This window comes from Melospiza melodia, chromosome Z (genome assembly GCF_035770615.1).
Source record: "Melospiza melodia melodia isolate bMelMel2 chromosome Z, bMelMel2.pri, whole genome shotgun sequence".
In the NCBI taxonomy this organism is placed as follows: Eukaryota; Metazoa; Chordata; class Aves; order Passeriformes; family Passerellidae; genus Melospiza; species Melospiza melodia.
In genome coordinates, this window is record NC_086226.1 from 76,711,369 (window position 1) to 76,731,670 (window position 20,302).

General features: G+C 40.0%; 3 protein-coding genes across 4 annotated transcripts; all 3 read left to right on the forward strand.

The window, feature by feature from the left end:
• Window positions 1-3,263, forward strand: LOC134431789 (mucin-1-like). 2 transcript variants are annotated; one of them, XM_063179979.1, is made up of 4 exons: window positions 1-360; window positions 872-982; window positions 1,522-1,623; window positions 2,170-3,263. In XM_063179979.1, exons 1-4 carry the CDS (start codon window positions 48-50, stop codon window positions 2,643-2,645), a joined length of 1,002 nt encoding a protein of 333 aa, XP_063036049.1. In that variant the 5' UTR covers window positions 1-47; the 3' UTR covers window positions 2,646-3,263. The 2 variants fall into 2 exon arrangements, with proteins under 2 accessions (XP_063036049.1, XP_063036050.1); XM_063179980.1 differs by lacking the exon at window positions 1-360 and having other exon boundaries at window positions 715-982.
• Window positions 3,264-3,499: 236 nt separating this feature from the next.
• LOC134432559 (skin secretory protein xP2-like) lies at window positions 3,500-8,638 on the forward strand. Its single transcript, XM_063181404.1, has 9 exons — window positions 3,500-3,604; window positions 4,140-4,481; window positions 4,987-5,097; window positions 5,634-5,735; window positions 6,282-6,638; window positions 6,777-6,836; window positions 7,167-7,211; window positions 7,655-7,741; window positions 8,271-8,638. The coding sequence occupies exons 2-9, from the start codon at window positions 4,205-4,207 to the stop codon at window positions 8,636-8,638; spliced, it is 1,407 nt and encodes a 468-aa protein (XP_063037474.1). The 5' UTR covers window positions 3,500-3,604; window positions 4,140-4,204.
• Window positions 8,639-11,291: 2,653 nt separating this feature from the next.
• Window positions 11,292-17,044, forward strand: LOC134432185 (mucin-2-like). Its single transcript, XM_063180688.1, has 8 exons — window positions 11,292-11,351; window positions 11,896-12,006; window positions 12,547-12,816; window positions 14,423-14,488; window positions 15,000-15,062; window positions 15,308-15,376; window positions 15,896-15,958; window positions 16,403-17,044. Exons 3-8 carry the CDS (start codon window positions 12,612-12,614, stop codon window positions 16,849-16,851), a joined length of 915 nt encoding a protein of 304 aa, XP_063036758.1. The 5' UTR covers window positions 11,292-11,351; window positions 11,896-12,006; window positions 12,547-12,611; the 3' UTR covers window positions 16,852-17,044.
• Window positions 17,045-20,302: the final 3,258 nt, after the last annotated feature.

The window sequence follows — 20,302 nt, forward strand, 5'->3', positions numbered from 1 at the left end:
GATATAGAACCTATACTGTGTCTGAAACCGACTCAGACTACAGTAGTATGACCCCCGACGGAACCTATACTGTGTCTGGAAGCGACTCAGTCTTCACTTCATCACCCAGCAGATCCTATAGTTTATCTGGAACCGACTCAGGCCTCCTTAGTATGACACCCGGCAGAACCTATACTGTGTCTGGAAGCGGCTCAGCCTTCAGTACGTCACCCAGCAGATACTATACTGCATCTGAAGGCGACTCACCCAGCAGATACTATACTGCATCTGAAGGTGACTCTACCAGCAGATACTATACTGCGTCTGAGGGCGAATCACCCAGCAGATACTATACCGCGTCTGGAAGCAACATATTTGCCGGTGTGTCATCCTACAGAATCTGTACTGTCTCTGGAACCAACACTTCCATTCTATGCATCTCCTTTCTTTTTAAAATTTACCATTTCTGAAGTAAATTTACTATCTCTGACTCAACTCCTTTGGGCCTCCCAAAGGAGCCAGTACACCTCGTGCTCCTATTCCTGCTATTGGTTATAAGTCTGCTTCTGAAAATATTAGTGCCATCTGGATGTGGGTTGAGAGCCCACATCCATGAGGAGTGGTTGAGCTGGGTGGGTGGGTGTTTGCATTTTGAATTTTTTTTCCTTTTATTACGTCTTTTAATTGCATGCTTGCTTGATTACTGTTTTTTTTTTTTTTTTTTTTTTTAATAGCAAAATTGTTTTTCCTCTTTTTCTATTACAAACCATTCATATTCTGTAATAGCCTTTCCTTTCAAACATAACCATTTCCAATCACTGGATTTCTGTGGTTTGTAAATCCTATTTTTCCTCAAGAGATAATATTCAGCCTCATGTTTCACCCCAAGCAGCTCGTACACCTCCTGGTCCTCCTAATCCTGGGCCTGGTCCTGGTCCAGGGCCTGGGCCTGGGCCTGGGCCTGCTCCTGCTCCTGGTCCTGCTCCGGCTCCAGCTCCTGCTGGTAAGTTTTCTTTTCAGCCAGTTGTAGTGACTGGGATGTGGATTGCTAGCCAGCATCTCCTTCAAGCTGTACGGCTTCTGTAGGCAAATACAGCAACACTTCATTGTAAACATAATGGAGCATTACAACTAGTGCAAACAGAAATGTTATGATACTTTAAAGAGAAGGGAAAGCTGTAGGTGGAAGCAAACATAGGGTTTAAAATTATTATTGGAAATTTTTTCCATTTGTTGCTATGTCCTTGTGGGTTTGCTTTGGTTTTTCTTTGGGTTTGGATGCTTGGTTGCTTGGATTCTTTTGGTTTTGGGGAGTGGTTGAGGTGGGTGTGTGGGTGTTTGATTTTTTATTTTGTATTTAAATGCTTATTTTAATACTCTTTTATTTTTAATAAAAGATTTGTTTTTCTATTTTTCTGTTACAAACCATTCATATATTTAATCATCATTCATTTCAATCATAACCATTTCCAATCTTTTCATTTCCTTGGTCCTTAAATCTTAATAGAAGAGATAATATTAAGCCTCGTGTTTCACCCCCAGCAGCTCATAGACCTCCAGCTGCTCCTGGTCCTGCTCCAGTTCCTGCTCTCGTTGCTGCTCCTGGTCCTGGTCCTGGTCCGGGTCCTGGCCCTGGTCCTGCTGGTAAGTCTCTTCTTCAAGAGAGCAATCACTGTAGTCACTGGGATGTGGATTCCTAGCCAGCATCTCCCTTGATGCTGCACAGCTTCTGTAGGCAAATACAGCAACACTTTAGTATAACGATAATGGAGCAATTCACCTAGTGCAAAGAGAAATGGTCTGAGACATTCTTCACACAAGAAAGGGGTGGTGTAACTAACACAGGGATTAAAGTTTTTGTCCAACTATAGAAGAAGTAGCTTTCCTTGATTAAAAACCACCCCTAGAATTTATAAGGACGAGGGGAAAAATATGTCTGTGAGAATATGTAGAACTTTAAACAATGTCTGCTTACAATACTTCCTAGGGCAAGACAGTTGTGATAATGTCCTTTGTCTATTAAGGATTAATATAGAATATTAATATAGAAGATATATGCCATGTCTTTCAAATAATAATTAAGAGGCAGACAGTTGTAAATACTTCAAATATGTAGTCTTGTCAGAGCAATTTAACAGCAAATGTAGATTCTCTCCTGATTTGCTTCTATTCATTTTTTTTTTATTCCAGCATTCTGGGGACGTCCAAGATATAGAACCTATACTGTGTCTGAAACCGACTCAGGTTACAGTAGTATGACACCCGGCAGAACCTATACTGTGTCTGGAAGCGACTCAGTCTTCACTTCATCACCCAGCAGATCCTATAGTCTATCTGGAACCGACTCAGGCCTCCTTAGTATGACACCCGGCAGAACCTATACTGTGTCTGGAAGCGGCTCAGCCTTCAGTACGTCACCCAGCAGATACTATACTGCATCTGAAGGTGACTCACCCAGCAGATACTATACTCCGTCCGAAGGTGACTCTACCAGCAGGTACTATACAGCGTCTGAAGGCAACTCACCCAGCAGATACTATACTGCATCTGGAAGCAACATATTTGGAGGTGTGTCATCCTACAGAACCTGTACTGTCTCTGGAACCAACATTGCCTTTCCTTCCAACTACAAGCTCTTCCATTCCATACATCTCCTTTCTTTTTAAAATTACCATCTCTGAAGCAAATTCACTTTCTCTGAACAGACTCCATAGGGCCTCCCCAAGGAGCCAGTACACCTCGTGCTCCTATTCCTGCTGTTGGTGGTAAGTCTGCTTGTGAAAACGTTATAGTGATTTGGATGTGGGTTGAGATCCCACATGCAAGCGGACTGGTTGAGCTGGGTGGGTGGGTGTGTGCATTTTGATTTTTTTCCTTTTATTACGTTATTCAAACATAACCATTTCCAATCAGTGCATTTCCTTGGTTTGTAAATCCCATTTTTCCTCAAGAGATAATATTCAGCCTCATGTTTCACCCCAAGCAGCTCATACACCTCCTCGTCATCCTGGTCCTGGTCCTGCTCCAGGTCCGGCTCCTGCTCCTGCTGGTGAGTGTCTTTTTCCTGCAATTGTACTCACTGGGATGTGGGTTCCTACCCAGCATCTCTCTTCACGCTGCACAGCTTCTGTATACCAATACAGCAAGGCTTCACTGGAAACGTAATGGAGCATTACAAATATGGCGAACAGAAATGTTATAATACTTTTTTAGAGAATAGTAAGGGGAAGACGATGTCTAACAGAGAGTTTAAAATTATTATTGGAAAGTTTTACTTTTCTAATTGTTTCAATTTTTTTTTGTTTTACAAATTGTTACAAATTGTATTTAATTTTTTAAATTTCATTTCAAATTGTTTTTTCTTTATTTCTCTTACAAACCATTCTTATTTTTAAATAGCCTTTCGTTTCAACCATAACCATTTCCAATCTGTGCATTGCCTTGGTTTTTAAATATTACTTTTGATCAAGAGATAATATATAGCCTCGTGCTTCACCCCTAGCAGCTCATAGACCTCCTGCTCCTGCTCCTGCTCCTGCTCCTGCTCCTGCTCCAGTTCCTGCTCACGTTCCTGCTCCCGTTCCTGCTCCTGGGCCTGGTCCTGGGCCTGGACCTCGTGCTGCTGGTAAGTCTCTTCTTCAAGCAATTGTAGTCATTGGGATGTGGATTCCTAGCCAACATCTCCCTTCACGCTGCAAAACTTCTGTAGGAAAATACAGCAACACTTTAGTATAACGATAATGGAGCAATTCAGCTCGTGCAAAGAGAAATGTTCTGACACATTCTTCACACAAGAAAGAATTGGTGTAAATAATACAGGGATAAAAAAATTTTGTCAGACTGTAGGAGAAGTTGCTTTCCTTGATTAAAAAACACACTGGAGAAATTATAAGCATGAGAGGTATAATATGTCTGCGAGAATATGTAGAACTTCAAACAACGTCTGATTACAATAATTCCTAGGGCAAGATACTTGTGCTAATGTCCTTTGTCTATTAAGGATTAATATAGAATATTTATATGAAATGTCTTTCAAATAAGCAATTAAGACAAGGAGCAGGCAGTTGTAAGTATCTCAAATACTTACTCTTGTCAGAGGTTTTAAACAGTAAATGTAGATTCTCTCCTGATTTGTTTCTTCTAATTTTTATTTATTCCAGCATTCTGGGGACGTCCAAGATATAGAACCTATACTGTGTCTGAAAGCGACTCAGACTACAGTAGCATGACCCCCGACGGAACCTATACTGTGTCTGGAAGCGACTCAGTCTTCAGTTCATCACCCAGCAGATCCTATAGTTTATCTGGAACCGACTCAGGCCTCCTTAGTATGACACCCGGCAGAACCTATACTGTGTCTGGAAGCGGCTCAGCCTTCAGTACGTCACCCAGCAGATACTATACTGCATCTGAAGGTGACTCAACCAGCAGATACTATACTGCATCTGAAGGCGAATCACCCAGCAGATACTATACCGCGTCTGGAAGCAACATATTTGCCGGTGTGTCATCCTACAGAATCTGTACTGTCTCTGGAACCAACACTTCCATTCTATGCATCTCCTTTCTTTTTAAAATTTACCATTTCTGAAGTAAATTTACTATCTCTGACTCAACTCCTTTGGGCCTCCCCAAGGAGCCAGTACACCTCGTGCTCCTATTCCTACTATTGGTTATAAGTCTGCTTCTGAAAATATTAGTGCCATCTGGATGTGGGTTGAGAGCCCACATCCATGGGGAGTGGTTGAGCTGGGTGGGTGGGTGTTTGCATTTTGAATTTTTTTTCATTTTATTACGTCTTTTAATTGCATGCTTGCTTGATTACTGTTTTTTTTTTTTTTTTTAATAGCAAAATTGTTTTTCCTCTTTTTCTATTACAAACCATTCATATTCTGTAATAGCCTTTCCTTTCAAACATAACCATTTCCAATCACTGGATTTCTGTGGTTTGTAAATCCTATTTTTCCTCAAGAGATAATATTCAGCCTCATGTTTCACCCCAAGCAGCTCGTACACCTCCTGGTCCTCCTAATCCTGGGCCTGGTCCTGGTCCAGGGCCTGGGCCTGGGCCTGGGCCTGCTCCTGCTCCTGGTCCTGCTCCGGCTCCAGCTCCTGCTGGTAAGTTTTTTCAGGCAGTTGTAGTGACTGGGATGTGGATTGCTAGCCAGCATCTCCTTCAAGCTGTACGGCTTCTGTAGGCAAATACAGCAACACTTCATTGTAAACATAATGGAGCATTACAACTAGTGCAAACAGAAATGTTATGATACTTTAAAGAGAAGGGAAAGCTGTAGGTGGAAGCAAACATAGGGTTTAAAATTATTATTGGAAATTTTTTCCATTTGTTGCTATGTCCTTGTGGGTTTGCTTTGGTTTTTCTTTGGGTTTGGATGCTTGGTTGCTTGGATTCTTTTGGTTTTGGGGAGTGGTTGAGGTGGGTGTGTGGGTGTTTGATTTTTTATTTTGTATTTAAATGCTTATTTTAATACTCTTTTATTTTTAATAAAAGATTTGTTTTTCTATTTTTCTGTTACAAACCATTCATATATTTAATCATCATTCATTTCAATCATAACCATTTCCAATCTTTTCATTTCCTTGGTCCTTAAATCTTAATAGAAGAGATAATATTAAGCCTCGTGTTTCACCCCCAGCAGCTCATAGACCTCCAGCTGCTCCTGGTCCTGCTCCAGTTCCTGCTCTCGTTGCTGCTCCTGGTCCTGGTCCTGGTCCGGGTCCTGGCCCTGGTCCTGCTGGTAAGTCTCTTCTTCAAGAGAGCAATCACTGTAGTCACTGGGATGTGGATTCCTAGCCAGCATCTCCCTTGATGCTGCACAGCTTCTGTAGGCAAATACAGCAACACTTTAGTATAACGATAATGGAGCAATTCACCTAGTGCAAAGAGAAATGGTCTGAGACATTCTTCACACAAGAAAGGGGTGGTGTAACTAACACAGGGATTAAAGTTTTTGTCCAACTATAGAAGAAGTAGCTTTCCTTGATTAAAAACCACCCCTAGAATTTATAAGGACGAGGGGAAAAATATGTCTGTGAGAATATGTAGAACTTTAAACAATGTCTGCTTACAATACTTCCTAGGGCAAGACAGTTGTGATAATGTCCTTTGTCTATTAAGGATTAATATAGAATATTAATATAGAAGATATATGCCATGTCTTTCAAATAATAATTAAGAGGCAGACAGTTGTAAATACTTCAAATATGTAGTCTTGTCAGAGCAATTTAACAGCAAATGTAGATTCTCTCCTGATTTGCTTCTATTCATTTTTTTTTTATTCCAGCATTCTGGGGACGTCCAAGATATAGAACCTATACTGTGTCTGAAACCGACTCAGGTTACAGTAGTATGACACCCGGCAGAACCTATACTGTGTCTGGAAGCGACTCAGTCTTCACTTCATCACCCAGCAGATCCTATAGTCTATCTGGAACCGACTCAGGCCTCCTTAGTATGACACCCGGCAGAACCTATACTGTGTCTGGAAGCGGCTCAGCCTTCAGTACGTCACCCAGCAGATACTATACTGCATCTGAAGGTGACTCACCCAGCAGATACTATACTGCATCTGAAGGCAACTCATTCTTCAGTACGTCACCCAGCAGATACTATACTGCTTCTGGAAGCAACATATTTGGAGGTGTGTCATCCTACAGAACCTGTACTGTCTCTGGAACCAACACTGCCTTTCCTTCCAACTACAAGCATTTCCATTCCATACATCTCCTTTCTTTTTAAAATTTACCATCTCTGAAGCAAATTCACTTTCTCTGAACAGACTCCATAGGGCCTCCCCAAGGAGCCAGTACACCTCGTGCTCCTATTCCTGCTGTTGGTGGTAAGTCTGCTTGTGAAAACGTTATAGTGATTTGGATGTGGGTTGAGATCCCACATCCAAGCAGACTGGTTGAGCTGGGTGGGTGGGTGTGTGCATTTTGATTTTTTTCCTTTTCTACTTCTTTTAATTGAATGCTTGCTTGCTTGCCTTTTTTTTTTCCTTTTTGAATTGCAAAGTTGTTTTTCCTGTATTTCTATTACATACCATTCATATTCTGTAATCACCTTTCTTTTTAAACATAATCATTTCCAATCAGTGCATTTCCATGGTTTATAAATCCTATTTTTCCTCAAGAGATAATATTCAGCCTCATGTTTTCCTCCCAAGCAGCTCATACACCTCCTGGTCATCCTGCTCCTGCTCCTGCTCCTGCTGGTGAGTCTCTTTTTCCTGTACTCACTGGGATATGGGTTCCTTGCCAGCATCTCTCTTCATGCTGCACAGCTTCTGTATACCAATACAGCAAGGCTTCACTGGAAACGTAATGGAGCATTACAAATATGGCGAACAGAAATGTTATAATACTTTTTTAGAGAATAGTAAGAGGATGGTGATGTCTAACAGAGAGTTTAAAATTATTATTGGAAAGTTTTATTTTTCCAATTGTTTCAATTTTTTTGTCAAATTGTTTCAAATTGCATTTCAGTTTCAAATTTCATTTCAAATTGTTTTTTCTTTATTTCTCTTACAAACCATTCTTATTTTTTAATTGCCTTTCGTTTCAACCATAACCATTTCCAATCTGTGCATTGCCTTGGTTTTTAAATATTACTTTTGATCAAGAGATAGTATACAGTCTCGCGCTTCACCCCTAGCAGCTTATAGACCTCCTGCTCCTCCTGCTCCAGTTCCTGCTCCCGTTCCTGCTCCTGGGCCTGGTCCTGGGCCTGGTCCTCGTCCTGCTGGTAAGTCTCTTGTTCAAGCAATAGTAGTCATTGGGATGTGGCTTCCTAGCCAGCATCTCCCTTCACGCTGCACAGCTTCTGTAGGCAAATACAGCAACACTTTAGTATAACGATAATGGAGCAATTCACCTAGTGCAAAGAGAAATGGTCTGAGACATTCTTCACGCAAGAAAGAAGTGGTGTAACTAACACAGGGATAAAAATTTCTGTCAAGACTGTAGAAGCTTCTGGTTTCCTTGATTAAAAAACACACATTAGAATTTATAAGGACGAGAGGAAAAATATGTCTGTGAGAATATGTAGAACTTCAAACAACGTCTGATTACAATAATTCCTAGGGCAAGATACTTGTGCTAATGTCATTTGTCTATTAAGGACCAATATAGAATATTTATATGCTGTGTCTTTCAAATAAGCAATTAAGACATGGAGCAAACATTTTTAAGTACTTCAAATACGTACACAGACCTATTTAACAGCAAATGTAGATTCTCTCCTGATTTGCTTCTATTCATTTTATTTATTCCAGCATTCTGGGGACGTCCAAGATATAGAACCTATACTGTGTCTGAAACCGACTCAGACTACAGTAGTATGACCCCCGATGGAACCTATACTGTGTCTGGAAGTGACTCAGTCTTCAGTTCATCACCCAGCAGATCCTATAGTTTATCTGGAACCGACTCAGGCCTCCTTAGTATGACACCCGGCAGAACCTATACTGTGTCTGGAAGCGGCTCAGCCTTCAGTACGTCACCCAGCAGATACTATACTGAGTCTGGAAGCAACATATTTGGAGGTGTGTCATCCTACAGAACCTGTACTGTCTCTGGAACCAACATTGCCTTTCCTTCCAACTATAACCATTTCAATTCTATGCATCTGCTTTCTTTTTAAAATTTACTATCTCTGAAGCAAATTCACTTTCTCTGAACAGACTCCATAGGGCATCCCCAAAGAGCCAGTACACCTCGTGCTCCTATTCGTGGTATTGACTATAAGTCTGCTTCTGAAAATATTAGAACCATTTGGATATGAGTTGAGAGACCACATCCATGGGGAGAGATTGAGGTGGTTGGGTGGGTGTTTGCATTTTGATATTTTTCCTTTTATTACTTCTTTTAATTGCATGCTTCTTTGCGTTTTCCTTTTTTTTAATTGCAAAATTTGTTTTCATTTATTTCTATTACAAACCATTCATATTCTCTAATAGGCTTTTTTTTTCAACCCTAACCATTTCCAATTGGTGCATTTCCATGGTTTCTAAATCCCATTTTTCCTCAAGAGATAATATTCAGCCTTGTGTTTTACCCCAAGCAGCTCATACACCTCCTGGTCCTCCTGGTCCTGGTCGTGGGCCTGGGCCCGGGCCTGGGCCTGGGCCTGGTCTGGCTCCCGCTCCTGCTGGTAAGTCTCTTTTTCAAGCAATTGTAGTCACTGGCATGTGGATTCCTAGCCAGCATCTCTCTTCAAGCTGTGCGGCTTCTGTAGGCAAATACAGCAACACTTCATTGTAAACGTAATGTAGCATTACACCTAGCGCAAACAGAAATGTTATGATACTTTCTAGAGAAGAGAAAGGCAATGGTGGAAGCTAACACAGGGTTTAAAGTTATTACTGGAAACTTTTTCCATTGGTCTGCTTGTCCTTGTGTGTTTGGTTTGGTTTTATTTGGGTTTGGATGTTTGGTTGCTTGGAAATTTTTGGTTTTGGGGAGTGGTTGAGGTGGGTGTGTGGGTGTTTGATTTTTTATTTTCTTATTTAAATGCTTCTTTTAAAAACTTTTTTTTTAATTTACAGAATAGTTTTTCCAATTTTTCTTTTATAAACCATTCTTATTTTTTAATAGCCTTTACTTTCAATCATAACCATTTCCAATCTGTTAATTGACTCAGTTTTTAAATGTTACTTTAACTCAAGAAATAAATTTCGCCTCATGTCTCACCCCTAGCAATTCCTAGACTTCAAGCTCCTGGTCCTGCTCCTGCTCCAGTTCCTGCTCTCGTTCCTGGTCCTGGTCCTGGTCCTGGTCCTGGTCCTGGTCCTGGTCCTGGTCCTGGTCCGGGTCCTGGTCCTGGTCCTGGTCCTGGTCCGGGTCCTGGTCCTGCTGGTAAGTCTCTTCTTCAAGAGAGCAATCACTGTAGTCATTGGGATGTGGCTTCCTAGCCAGCATCTCCCTTCACGCTGCAAAGCTTCTGTAGGCAAATACAGCAATACTTTAGTATAACGATAATGGAGCAATTCACCTAGTGCAAAGAGAAATGGTCTGAGACATTCTTCACGCAAGAAAGAAGTGGTGTAACTAACACAGGGATAAAAATTTCTGTCAAGACTGTAGAAGCTTCTGGTTTCCTTGATTAAAAAACACACATTAGAATTTATAAGGACGAGAGGAAAAATATGTCTGTGAGAATATGTAGAACTTCAAACAACGTCTGATTACAATAATTCCTAGGGCAAGATACTTGTGATAATATCGTTTGCCTATTAAGGATTAATAAAGAATATTTTTATGCCATGTCTTCAAATAAGCAATTAAGACAAGGAGCAGGCAGTTGTAAATACTTCAAATACGTAGTCTCGTCAGAGCAATTTAACAGCAAATGTAGATTCTCTCCTGATTTGTTTATGTTAATTTTCTTTTATTCCAGCATTCTGGGGACGTCCAAGATATAGAACCTATACTGTGTCTGAAACCGACTCAGGTTACAGTAGTATGACACCCGGCAGAACCTATACTGTGTCTGGAAGCGACTCAGTCTTCACTTCATCACCCAGCAGATCCTATAGTCTATCTGGAACCGACTCAGGCCTCCTTAGTATGACACCCGGCAGAACCTATACTGTGTCTGGAAGCGGCTCAGCCTTCAGTACGTCACCCAGCAGATACTATACTGCATCTGAAGGCAACTCACCCAGCAGATACTATACTGCGTCCGAAGGTGACTCTACCAGCAGATACTATACTGCGTCTGAGGGCGAATCACCCAGCAGATACTATACTGCTTCTGGAAGCAACATATTTGGAGGTGTGTCATCCTACAGAACCTGTACTGTCTCTGGAACCAACATTGCCTTTCCTTCCAACTATAACCATTTCAATTCTTTGCATCTGCTTTCTTTTTAAAATTTACCATCTCTGAATCAAATTCACTTTCTCTGAATAGACTCCATAGGGCCTCCCCAAGGAGCCAGTACACCTCGTGCTCCTATTCCTGCTGCTGGTGGTAAGTCTGCTTGTGAAAACATTATAGTGATTTGGATGTGGGTTGAGAGCCCACATCCTAGGGGACTGGTTGAAGTGGGTGTTTGCATTTTGATTTTTTTCCTTTTATTACTTCTTTTAATTGCATGCTTGCATGCTTTTTCCTTTTTTTTTTTTTTATTGCAAAAGTGGTTTTCCTTTATTTCTATTACAAACCATTCATATTGTGTAACAGCCTTTCTTTTCAACCATAATCATTTGCAATGGGTGCATTTCCTTTGCTTGTAAATCCTATTTTTCCTCAGGAGATAATATTCAGTCTCATGTTTCACCCCAAGCGGCTCGTACACCTCCTGGTCATCCTGGCCCTGCTCCTGGTCCTGGTCTGGCTCCCGCTCCTGCTGGTAAGTCTCTTTTTCAAGCAATTTGCAGTCACTGGCATGTGGGTTGCTAGCCAACATCTCTCTTCATGCTGCACAGCTCCTGTATGCAAATACAGCAACACTTCATTGTAAACATAATGGAGCATTATACCTAGTGCAAACAGAAATCTTATGATCTCTTTAGAGAAGTTTAATAGGATGGTGGAAACTAACACAGGGTTTAAAATTTTTATTGGAAAGTTTTTTCCATTGGTCTCTTTATACTTCTGGGTTTGTTTGGTTTTACGTTGGGTTTGGGTGCTTGGTTGGTTGGACTTTTTAGTTTTCGGGAGCTGTTGAAGTGGGTGGGTGGTTGTTTGATTTTTAAATTTTTTCTTTCATTGCTTCTTTTAAAGTTTTTTTTTTTTTAATAACAAGATTGTTTTTCCTATTTTTCTATTGTAAAATATTTTTATTTTTTATAGCCTTTCTTTTCAACCATAACCATTTCCAATGTGCATCGCCGTGGTTTTTAAATCTTACTTTTACTCAAGAAATAATATTTAGCTTCACTTTTCATGTCTAGCAGCTCCTAGACCTCCAGCTCCTGCTCCTGCTCCTGCTCCAGTTCCTGCTCCTTGGCCTGGTCCTGGGCCTGGTCTGGGTCCTGGTCCGGGTCCTGGCCCTGGTCCTGCTGGTAAGTCTCTTCTTCAAGAGAGCAATCACTGTAGTCACTGGGATGTGGATTCCTAGCCAGCATCTCCCTTGATGCTGCACAGCTTCTGTAGGCAAATACAGCAACAGTTTAGTATAACAATAATGGAGCAATTCACCTAGTGCAAAGAGGAATGTTCTGAGACATTCTTCACACAAGAAAGAAGTGTTGTAACTAACACAGGGATTAAAATTTTTATCCAACTATAGAAGAAGTAGCTTTCCTTGATTAAAAACCACACCCTAGAATTTATAAGGATGAGGGGAAAAATATGTCTGTGAGAATATGTAGAACTTCAAACAACGTCTGATTACAATACTTCCTAGGGCAAGACAGTTGTGATAATGTCCTTTGTCTATTAAGGAATAATACAGAATATTTATATCCATGTCTTTAAAATAAGCAATTAAGATAACGAGCAAGCAGTTGTAAGTACTTCAAACACTTACTCTTGTCAGAGCTATTAAACAGCAAATGTAGATTCTCTCCTGATTTGCTTCTATTCATTTTTTTTTATTCCAGCATTCTGGGGACATCCAAGATATAGAACCTATACTGTGTCTGAAACCGACTCAGACTACAGTAGTATGACACCCGGCAGAACCTATACTGTGTCTGGAAGCGACTCAGTCTTCACTTCATCACCCAGCAGATCCTATAGTCTATCTGGAACCGACTCAGGCCTCCTTAGTATGACACCCGGCAGAACCTATACTGTGTCTGGAAGCGGCTCAGCCTTCAGTACGTCACCCAGCAGATACTATACTGAGTCTGGAAGCAACATATTTGGAGGTGTGTCATCCTACAGAACCTGTACTGTCTCTGGAACCAACATTGCCTTTCCTTCCAACTATAACCATTTCCATTCCATACATCTCCTTTCTTTTTAAAATTTACCATCTCTGAAGCAAATTCACTTTCTCTGAACAGACTCTATATGGCCTCCCCAAGGAGCCAGTACACCTCGTGTACCTATTCCTGCTATTGATTATAAGTCTGCTTGTGAAAACTTTACAGTTATTTGGATATGTGTTGAGAGCCCACATCCATGGGGAGAGATTGAGGTGATTGGGTATTATTGCAGGGGAAGGGTAGATATAGGTCTAATTGTGTCAGGAACCCACATCTTAAGAAAGGAACCAACTTGCTGCGGCAAAACGTCTAGATATGGACAACACTGGATGAACCAGACCAGTGAAGAGCTTTTTTTATTATTTGCACATCAGTCTCAAGACAATGGAGATAGGACGTTAACAGCTTGCTGATCCACAGGGAATGCCAGAGAAGGTGGAGTGATACAGAATGACATAAAACCATCTCAGTCTAGATTTCATCTAATCCTACATAGAACAACACATATTGACAAGCATTCTATCCAATCTTATAAAACACACGAAATGGTAGTTAAAACAAAGACTGGATCATAAGAGACAAAGAACAGAGCTCTATTCATGCTAACCTTCTAAAGATATACTTTCAATAACCTTGTTGCCATCCTAAAGCCAATTCTACAGAGGCCTATTGTAATTTGTCACGTATGCTCTACTGCTTGGGAAACTTTTCTGCTGTATCTGCAATGCTAACAAAACTTCAGCCTGAGACCTATACTTTTTTAACTATTTCCTAAAAACCCTCTAACTTTATAGATTCCAACAGGTGGGTGTGTACATTTTGATTTTTTTCCTTTTATTACTTCTTTTAATTGCATGCTTGCATGCTTTTTCCTTTTTTTTAATAGCAAAATTGGTTTACATTTATTTCTATTACAAACCATTCATATTCTGTAATAGGCTTTTTTTTTCAATCATCACCATTTCCAATCGGTGCATTTCCTTGGTTTGTAAATCCCATTTTTCCTCAAGAGATAATATTCAGCCTCGTGTTTCAGCCCTAGCAGCTCGTACACCTCCTGGTCATCCTGCTCCTTCTTTTAAGGCACGCCATCTCCCTTCATGCTGCACAGCTTCTGTAGGCCTATCCCGCAACACTTAATTATAAACACAATGGAGCTTTAAACCTAGTGCAAACAGAAATGTTATAATACTTTTTAAGATGAGAAAGGGGATGTTGTAGGCTAACACAGGGATCAAAATTAATACTGGAGGATTTTTTTTTCCTACTTGTCCTGTATTTGCTTAGATATTTTTTTTTTTAGTCTGAGTTTAGCTGCTTGGTTGGTTGGATTCTTTTTGGTTTTTCAAAGTGGTCCTTGTGGTTGGGCGGTGTTTTAGTTTTGATCTTTTTTTTTAGTATTTCTTTTAATTGCATTTTTTAAAGTTCCTTTTCCTTTCTTTCTGTTTTAAATCATTAACATTTTTGTAATAACTTTTCCTTTCAACCATAAGCATTCCAGTTCTTAGTGTTTCTTGGTTAGTTAAAACTTCCTTTTTTTCAACAGGTAATTTTCAGCCTTCAATTTCATCCCAAGCAGCCAGTACACCTGCTAGTCCTACTTCTCCTGATGGTAAGTATGCTTTTCAAGAAATTATAGTCTCTTGGATACGGGTTTCTAGGCAGCATTTCCCTTCATGCTGAACAGATCATGCTAAACAATACTTTATTTTAAATATAAGGAGCAATAAAACGAGTGCTAACAGAAATGTGAGATTTTTTAAAGGAGAGAATGAGGATGGTGAAACCTAACACAGGGATTAAAATTACTTGTGTAATTTTTCTTTTGGTTCTTGACTGCATGAAAAATTTTTGTTTTCAGTTTGGGTTTGGTTGGTTGGGTTCTTTGGTTTTGGGGAGTGTTTCCGCTGGGTGGTTTGGTGTTGGGGGTTTAATTTTTTTGTTTTAAAATTATCTCTACCTTCAACTTTTTTTTTTTTTTTACTGAAGGCATTTATTTTATTTTCTTTGTGTGATAAATCATTGTAATAGCCTTCCCTTGCAAACATAACCATTTCAGTTTCATGCATTTCCATATTTTTAAAATTCACCTTCTCTGAAGTACATTTACTTTCTCTACACAGAATCATTTCAGCTTGCCTTCGTACCCCAAGGAACCATTTCACCTCGTACTCCTGATCCTGATGGTAAGTCTGCTTGTCAAGAAGTTATAGTCATTTGGATGTAGGTTCCTTGCCAGCATCTTCCTTCATGCTGCACAACTTCTGAAGACAAATACAACAATACTTGATTGTAAACATAATGGAGCAATAACACTATTGCAGACATTTTGAAATAGTAATTTCTTGCAACTATAGCCATTTCAAATCTGTGCATTTCCTTGCTTTTAAAAATGTACCTCCTCTGAAGTAATTTTATTTTCTCTGAACAGCCTCTTTTCAGTTTCCGGTTTCAGCCCAAGTTCCTCGTACACCTCCTGCACCAGCACAAGCTCATGATGGTAAGTCTGCTTGTCAAACAATTGTAGTCAGTGGGATGTGGGTTCCTAGCCAGCATCTGCCTTCATGCTGCACAGCTTCTGCAGTTAAATACAACAATCCTTAATTGTAAACATAATGGAGCATTAAAACTATCGCTAACAGAAATATTCTGAGACATTTATCAGAAGAGAAAGGGGTGGTGAAAGCTAACACAGGGATTAAAATTACTACCATGGTTCTCTCCATTGGTGCCCAATAGCTTGGCTATTTTTGGTTTGGGGTTCTTTTTTGGTTGGTTGCTTTTTGTGATTTTTTTGGTTTTCCAGAGTAGCAGTAGTGTGTGGGTGGGTTTTTGATGTTTTGAATATTTTTCTTACTTTCTTTTTTTTTTTTGCCAAATGCTTCTTCCTTTCATTATGTTATATACCATTAACGTTTTTTAATCATCTTCTCTTGCAAACACAACCATTTCAGTTCTGTGCGTTTCCTTGCTTTTAAAAATTTACCTTCTCTGAAGTAAATGTATTATCTCTGAACAGATATATTTCAGGTGAGCTTTGGACCCAGGGCACCCCGTACACCTGCTACTTCTGCCCCTGCTGGTAAGTCTTATTTTTGAATGTTTTCTTTTCTAACTTAGTTTAATTACATTCTTTCTTTCATTCTTTCTTTTGTTCTTTTTTTCTTTTTAAAAGCCAAAGGCTTTTTCCTTTCTTTCTTTTATAAAACATTAACATTCAGAATAAGTTTATTTCCTTGAATAAAAAACACAGCTTTGGATGATGAGAAATAAAAGATGTCTTTAAGTGAATACTTGCAGCACTTCATTTAAAGTGCTATACCAACTATTTATGGGGTAGGATACTTGTGCTAATGTCCTTTGCCTATTAAATATCTATATATAATAATCAGGTGCCATGTGTTTCAAAGAAGCATTTAAGGATCAAACATTTATAAGTACTTCACATACATGCCCTTGTAAGGAGCATTTAACAGCAAACATAGATTCTCTCTCGATTTGTTTTTTATCCTTTTGTTTACTCTAGCACAGCAGAGAGTGCCTAGACACAGAGTCCACACTGTGTCTGGAACCAACGTACCCCGCTTTGTGCTACCAGCCAGACCCTACAGTGTGTCTGACACCAACATATCCTCCAGTGTGACCACGGGCAGATTGTACAGTGCGTCTGACATCAACATCCCCTCCGGTGCAATGTCACGTAGAACAGGTTTTGGGTCATCAATGGAACCAGCCATCAACCTGATCCCAACCAGATCCAATATTGGGCCATCCATGGATGCATCCTCCCACATGAGACAAAACAGAGCTTTTACCGTGCCCTCAAGCAACATGCCCTCCCACCTGACAGGAAACAGAGCTGGTATTGGGTCTTCATCCTTCAGTTTCAGACCACGCAGAACCAGTTCTTTGCCTTCAGTAGCTCCTTTCAGGCGGGATGTGTTACCCAGTACTAGAAGATATAAGGAAATTTAATTATCAGATGTGAGAGAGTTCTTCATAGAAATACTAGTTTCTCTCCCGAAGAAAAACTCTCCAGCAACACAAGATCTAAATAAAGTACAGTCTTACCTACCTTTGTATTGTAGTTCACTGTATATATTTTTTGTGATTTCATATTTTTATGAAAATCTCATCCATATCTTCACATTTCTGTGTTTCTAATTAAAAAGCACTTATTTATATAACTGTTTTTATTGCAGTTTTTAATTTTTAGGTAGTATATTTTAAAATGTTATAAAACAACACCTTTTGGGTAGTTTTCCCCATTCCTAAAAAGTAATAAATCCACAAGCCATTTTAGTCTCTGTCTCTCAAAGTTGTTTCATATCTGTCTATTCTAAACCAGGATTTCCATACTTTAATAGGATTGAGAGACGTCCATGATATGTACACAAGTGACTCCTCTTGTGGAAAGTCATGGCCCTGTGTTTTGGTTTGAAAAGACAGGTGTCTGCTAAGAAAAGAAGGAGCCTCCCTTGAAATGGAAAATGCAAACTCCCTCTCTCTGAATTATCATTTTGAAATTAAGGGGCTCTTGGGCAAAGACATGGGAGTAGGAATAGTGTAGTTCTTTATTAGGAAAATTAAAACACAAATGCACTAGTACAAAAACAAACTACTGACAGAGTCAGAATATGCCCTGACACTCTGTTGGTCGGGGTGTTGGTAGCAGTCCAAAAATACATGGTGGCTGTAGCTTTCTTGGAGTGGCGGATGTGGTTCTTTTGAAGCAGTGATCCTGTAGAAGGGTGTAGTCTTCCTCTGAAGGTCCAGTGGTTGTGCAGATGTGCTTGGTCTTCTTCTGGAAATCTAGTGGAAAAAAAAAGCTGCTCTTCTGGGAATCTAGTGGGAAAAGGCTGCCGTGGTGTTCCAAATCTCAGATTATATCCAGGTAGGAATGCTTGGGTCCTTCCCCTGGGTAGAGCATCTCCCAATGGGATGATGTAATTTTTTCATCATGCAGTGAGATTCAGTGGCCCACTAACAGAAGTATATTTTCTGGAGGGAGGATTGGTTGTGGAAGAGATGAAGAAATCTGCCCCACCTGGTTTTAACAGGTGGCCCAATTAGCAGAAGATAATTGCCCTATCGCTAACAGACAGCAATAGAATACATACTCCCAGACACATTTTCCAACCTAAGACATTATCCACTCCTTATTCTATTAGTACTTACATTATACTCAAATCAATAAACTTGACATCATGAAACCTTACACACAGTTCTTACTTAAGACTAGGTTTCCCTATGATACACTGTTGTTGTTGAGTTAGGAACGGATGAAGAAAGGTGACATTGATTCCTTTGATCAGAGGGCATAAAGTGAGATTTATTAGGAATTTCACATATTTATAGACAAGATTGTTCACCCAGAACCTGAATGCCCCTCATACCACTGGTTAATGAGAAACATCTTCTGGTAAAATGTCTTTCCATAAACATGTACAAACATTCCACATATTCACAAATACCAGGTGCAGAGATTAAGATAATAATTGTTTTAATTCTTTCTCTGAGCATTCTCACAACTTCCCCAGCACAATGCCTGGGAAAGTTGTCTGTTTTTCTCTCTGTCAGCATCTAGAGATGACAAGAGGCCAATCCTGTGGAATCATCAAAAGAGAGGGAAGTCCAGGTTGCAGAGGCCCCATGTCCTCTATGATCTTGTTGATCTTCCTCAGGTCATGGAGCAATCTTCAGGAATCAAAAGTTGCCTTATGAATGACAAAAACTGGGGAATTCCAGGGACTGTTTGTAGGTCTGATGTGGCCTTTTTGCAGTTGTTCACTCACTAATTTTTTGAGAATATTCAATTTTTTCTGCTCAACCGTTGATCAATCCAAATTGGCTGATTGGTTTTCCATGATAATTTCAGAGTGGCAGGTATTGCTGTGGTTTTTGTCAAACACCCACTTCTATCTTTGCTCCCCACTGGGACACACGTCTCTCCCCTGTACTGTGATGGGCTTCTGCACCACGAAGGGACGGATGGTTGCTGTCCTTGCCTTGGGACCTGTAACAGTAATCATGAATTCACTTTGCAGACACAAGATAGCTCCTCCAATACCTGCGAGAGCATCCATGGGTGTCACCAAATTCCAATTGCATAGCCAAGATGCATGAGAAATCACAGTGATGTCAGCCCCTGTGTCCAGCATACCTGCAATATGAACAGTTTGACCAAGGTGCATTAGACTGCACGTCAGCTCTGGCCGTTCATTGCTGACATGTTTTATCCAAAGGACATTAGGCACCGGGCCAGAACTCTCAAAAGGCATTTCTCAGCATACAACTTGCTTATTTCTACTCATTGGTAATGCAATAGTGATAGCTATTGCTGGTTTTGGTTCAATTACTATTGGAGCATTGTAAGTAAGAGCTGAAATCATCAGCTCTTCATTATAATTTGCTGAGACAACAGTTGGAAAAATTGAAAGTTGAAGAATTTTATTACTGTTCTTGCCTATAATTAAAAAGTCTTGCTTTTGTTGTGAATACATTTCCTATGTGAATGTATTCATGGTAAAAGTTTTTTTAAAAATAAATTAATTTGGAATTTGTTAGTTTGCATCGATAAGTTGGGATCACTTGGGAGATGGTTTTATCTTGTATGACTTTACATCTCATCTTACCCTAATCGGACAGTCTTTTTGAATTATTTCTTGAATCAAAAGAAGGTAAAGTAGGTTTTCTTTCTGTTTTTGCGGGACTAGTATGTAATAGGTTAACTTCTTGTTCAGAATCACTAGAATTATCACTGTTATTTTCCTCCCTCACAACCTTGTAAATTACAGACTGTCTTGGAGGGATTTCACAATGACTAGAGACTGTTTGTTTTGTAATACTAACAGAGAAATCCTACCTTTTGCTAGCAAAGATACTGGTGTCGAGAATTTTTTTGCTCTTTCTCTCCTCGCACTTTTTCTCACAAGTAGCAAGGAGCTCTCATGTTCTGGAGGGGCAGAGCGGGGACCCAGACACGGCTTGGAGAATGGTGAAAGTTGGGGGGCACACTGCCAGGGTAGGGGTGGAGGTGTCACAGCCCCAGTCTGAATGTCAGGGTCTTGAGTTACAGCTGAAGCAGAGGTGGGAGGTCTGGGGACTCAGACTCAGTGTTGGGGGCAGGTGCAGATGCAGCTGAGGAAGTGGAGGGTTTAGTAGAATGTTTAAACATATCAATCATGGTAGGACAACACATCAGAAGCAACTTAGCAGCTGTTTGATCTCTGTTTGTGGTAAAAGCATTGTATAGTTTCACTCCTAATAGTTCCCAAAGAGGGAGTGAAAACATGGAAGTTTTATCTGTAGCTGGAAACTACTTCTGAATATATAATAATAAGTCTTTTAACTCGGTTTTTGAGACATTACAGGAATTAGATTTGACCAGATCTTTGAGGTTTTTATAAACATCTCTAGGTAAATT

What these genes read in the sequence shown, in the direction of transcription:
- LOC134431789 (XM_063179979.1), top strand. Translation starts at nt 48, where the DNA reads ATGACCCCCGACGGAACCTATACTGTGTCTGGAAGCGACTCAGTCTTC. An exon ending in TGGAAGCAACATATTTGCCG is followed by an intron (nt 361 to 871) that starts GTGTGTCATCCT and finishes CACCCCAAGCAG; the next exon opens with CTCGTACACCTCCTGGTCCT. An exon ending in TCCGGCTCCAGCTCCTGCTG is followed by an intron (nt 983 to 1,521) that starts GTAAGTTTTCTT and finishes TTTCACCCCCAG; the next exon opens with CAGCTCATAGACCTCCAGCT.
- LOC134432559 (XM_063181404.1), top strand. Translation starts at nt 4,205, where the DNA reads ATGACCCCCGACGGAACCTATACTGTGTCTGGAAGCGACTCAGTCTTC. An exon ending in TCCTGGCCCTGGTCCTGCTG is followed by an intron (nt 5,736 to 6,281) that starts GTAAGTCTCTTC and finishes TTTTTATTCCAG; the next exon opens with CATTCTGGGGACGTCCAAGA. An exon ending in GCCTGGTCCTCGTCCTGCTG is followed by an intron (nt 7,742 to 8,270) that starts GTAAGTCTCTTG and finishes TATTTATTCCAG; the next exon opens with CATTCTGGGGACGTCCAAGA.
- LOC134432185 (XM_063180688.1), top strand. Translation starts at nt 12,612, where the DNA reads ATGACACCCGGCAGAACCTATACTGTGTCTGGAAGCGACTCAGTCTTC. An exon ending in TCGTACTCCTGATCCTGATG is followed by an intron (nt 15,063 to 15,307) that starts GTAAGTCTGCTT and finishes TTCTCTGAACAG; the next exon opens with CCTCTTTTCAGTTTCCGGTT. An exon ending in ACCAGCACAAGCTCATGATG is followed by an intron (nt 15,377 to 15,895) that starts GTAAGTCTGCTT and finishes ATCTCTGAACAG; the next exon opens with ATATATTTCAGGTGAGCTTT.